Source organism: Arachis ipaensis, chromosome B04 (genome assembly GCF_000816755.2).
Source record: "Arachis ipaensis cultivar K30076 chromosome B04, Araip1.1, whole genome shotgun sequence".
NCBI lineage: Eukaryota > Viridiplantae > Streptophyta > Magnoliopsida > Fabales > Fabaceae > Arachis > Arachis ipaensis.
Genome location: NC_029788.2, coordinates 89,464,799 through 89,467,188, shown reverse-complemented (window position 1 = coordinate 89,467,188; position 2,390 = coordinate 89,464,799). Strand labels below are relative to the sequence as shown.

The following is a 2,390-nucleotide window of genomic DNA, read 5'->3' as shown; positions in this document are numbered from 1 at the left end:
CTATTTTCTTCTCTTAATGAGTCATCCTTAGTTTGATTTTAATTTCCCTCTTAGATGTCTCGAGTTGTAGGATTTTTCAATTATACATTTAAATTTTCATTATCAACTATATATACTTAAAAAACGCAATTTGGGATGAATAGAACACTATTACCCTTAATCCTTTTACTTTTATTGCCCCTATAATAGATGGATAATGCTTGATTTTTTATCAGAGAATATATGTGGATTTTGAGTCAAAGTGTGAAAAAATTGTGGTCGCAATATAGGAGAAACTAGAAGGGTAAAGGTAACTGATAAACATGTCACGACATGTAAGAATATGTTTTATATAGTTCTGTTTTGTGGTAGCATTACAGCAGTGTTCTACAACTATAGCTTCTCTTTTGCAATCTTAATGCCATAATTTATGACTTCAGGTTATGGATGCTTCAAATGTGATTTTTCAAATCATATTGCCAAGCAGAGTAGTAAGAGGTTTCCAATGAAATAACGTGCAAAAATTTGTCACAAAATGTAGATAATACCAAGACTGTACATATAATTGTATATTCCTATTTAATATTTTGGTTCTGTAATTATTTTTACTCAAATAAGTGACAAACTTCATGTGTGGATGTGATGGTTTTTTATGGAGAAATAAACTCTTAATATTACATCTCTTTAATTGTTTGTTATTATTTTTGCTCATAATTCTTCTTTATTAGAGTAGTTATTTTTATCTTTGTTGAATGCATTTTTAATTAGGGCCAATGAAAATGATTGGCAGAATTTTTTTGTTGGAAAAATACTTAAAAGAATATTGATATTAAAAAATTATTCACAGATTAAATATACATATAATTTTGTAAACAAATTATAATAAATAGATTAAATACACGATCTGTGATTAACTATACACTAGGGGTCTAATTATTATAACTAAATGTCACTTGATTAGTATTTGTTGTTTGTGTAACTATATTTAAACAAATAAACATAATAGTTTTTACATTTAAGTGAAATTTATTTATATCGACAAGATTATTTGGCTTTTGAAAAAGAGATGATGTAACAATCTTATACATTGTACAATAAATTTTTAACAACATTAGTTTTTCAAATTAAAAATAATAATTATTAGTATAAATAGACATATTTAACAAATTTTTACAATAAATCAATATTTGATCCGCGCGTAGCACGGGTTTTACACTAGTTAGAAATATGAGAGTAATTTAAAGAGTGTATTATTCAGATTGTTGTCAAAGATACAATGTACAAAGATATATATAAGTGTTAGAAGAATTAAAGCAATAAAAATACAAAATTCTACAATAAATTCACAAATATGCTAAATGTAGATGATACTAACTAATCCTAATTATTACTCCTAATTATACTTTAACAGAAAAGAATGACCGCTTCGCGTATCTGCAGAGGAACAACATATATCAAGCATGCACACAATACGCCTCCTGCATATTATCAGCAATTACCCTCTATATTATTATTACTGCAAATTAGGATGTCCCAAATAACTATAAAACTCCGTTCAGCTCAATAGTAGGGTGTATCACGCCGCAATCAAATATTAAGATAAAAAAAGGTGAAAACTTCGGTTTCTTTAATTTATGCAGAAAATTGGCTTATGTATAGTACAATAGCTGCCATCAACATTTGGGGGAATTAAAAAGAATTTGGATTCTCTAAAGTTTGAATTTCACTTTAGAGAGTAAAGTGTGATCTTCCACCCTTGAATAGTTTCTCTTTCATATTTATTATTGGTCCCACCTATGAAATCAATGGTGAGAGATCACACTTTACTCTCTAAAATAAAATTCAAAGAGGATCCAAATCCAATTGAAAAATATCTAGAAAACATTATCCTATCATCGGAACAGGCTATCCTAGTTTGTCAAAAATGATTGTAGCCATCCCACCCAAACGGTCTTCTGGTCTGTTCCTTGGGCATGCTTTCTACAGTAGCTTCAAGCTTTGCCTCTTATTATTTTCTTTTAATTATAGATTCTCATAGATGATTCCACCTAGTTTTGAACTTATAAAAGCTTTTGCAAAATGAAGAGAAGAAGAAAGGAAAGATGATCTACAACATACAACAACTAAAAAAATCAAACTACGTTCAAGAAATTTATATCCAAATTCTCTTACAGTATGGTAACTAAAATAATTACATTCTATTGCATTTTTTCTGTTTCTTTCACCCTTTTTTTTGTGAAATGGGTGGGTCCTTTAGAAATTTTCCTTGTGAAAAGCGAAGCGCGTGGATGAGTTTAGGCTAAACTCTTTACAAAGGTTCCTCAATGTTGGTGTAAGACTAGGACTTCCACAGTAAAATACACCTGCATCAATATGGAAACAGCATACATATTTTTCATTTCTATCATTGC

At 29.0% G+C, this 2,390-nt stretch overlaps 1 protein-coding gene across 1 annotated transcript in view; it reads right to left on the bottom strand.

The window, feature by feature from the left end:
- LOC107636666 (putative respiratory burst oxidase homolog protein H) overlaps nt 1,831–2,390 on the bottom strand; it is a 5,608-nt gene continuing 5,048 nt past the window's right edge. The window contains exon 14 of the mRNA XM_016340160.2: nt 1,831–2,342. Within this exon, the coding sequence (XP_016195646.1) occupies nt 2,233–2,342 (110 nt within the window). The 3' untranslated portion in view covers nt 1,831–2,232. The remainder of the gene's footprint in view (nt 2,343–2,390) is intronic.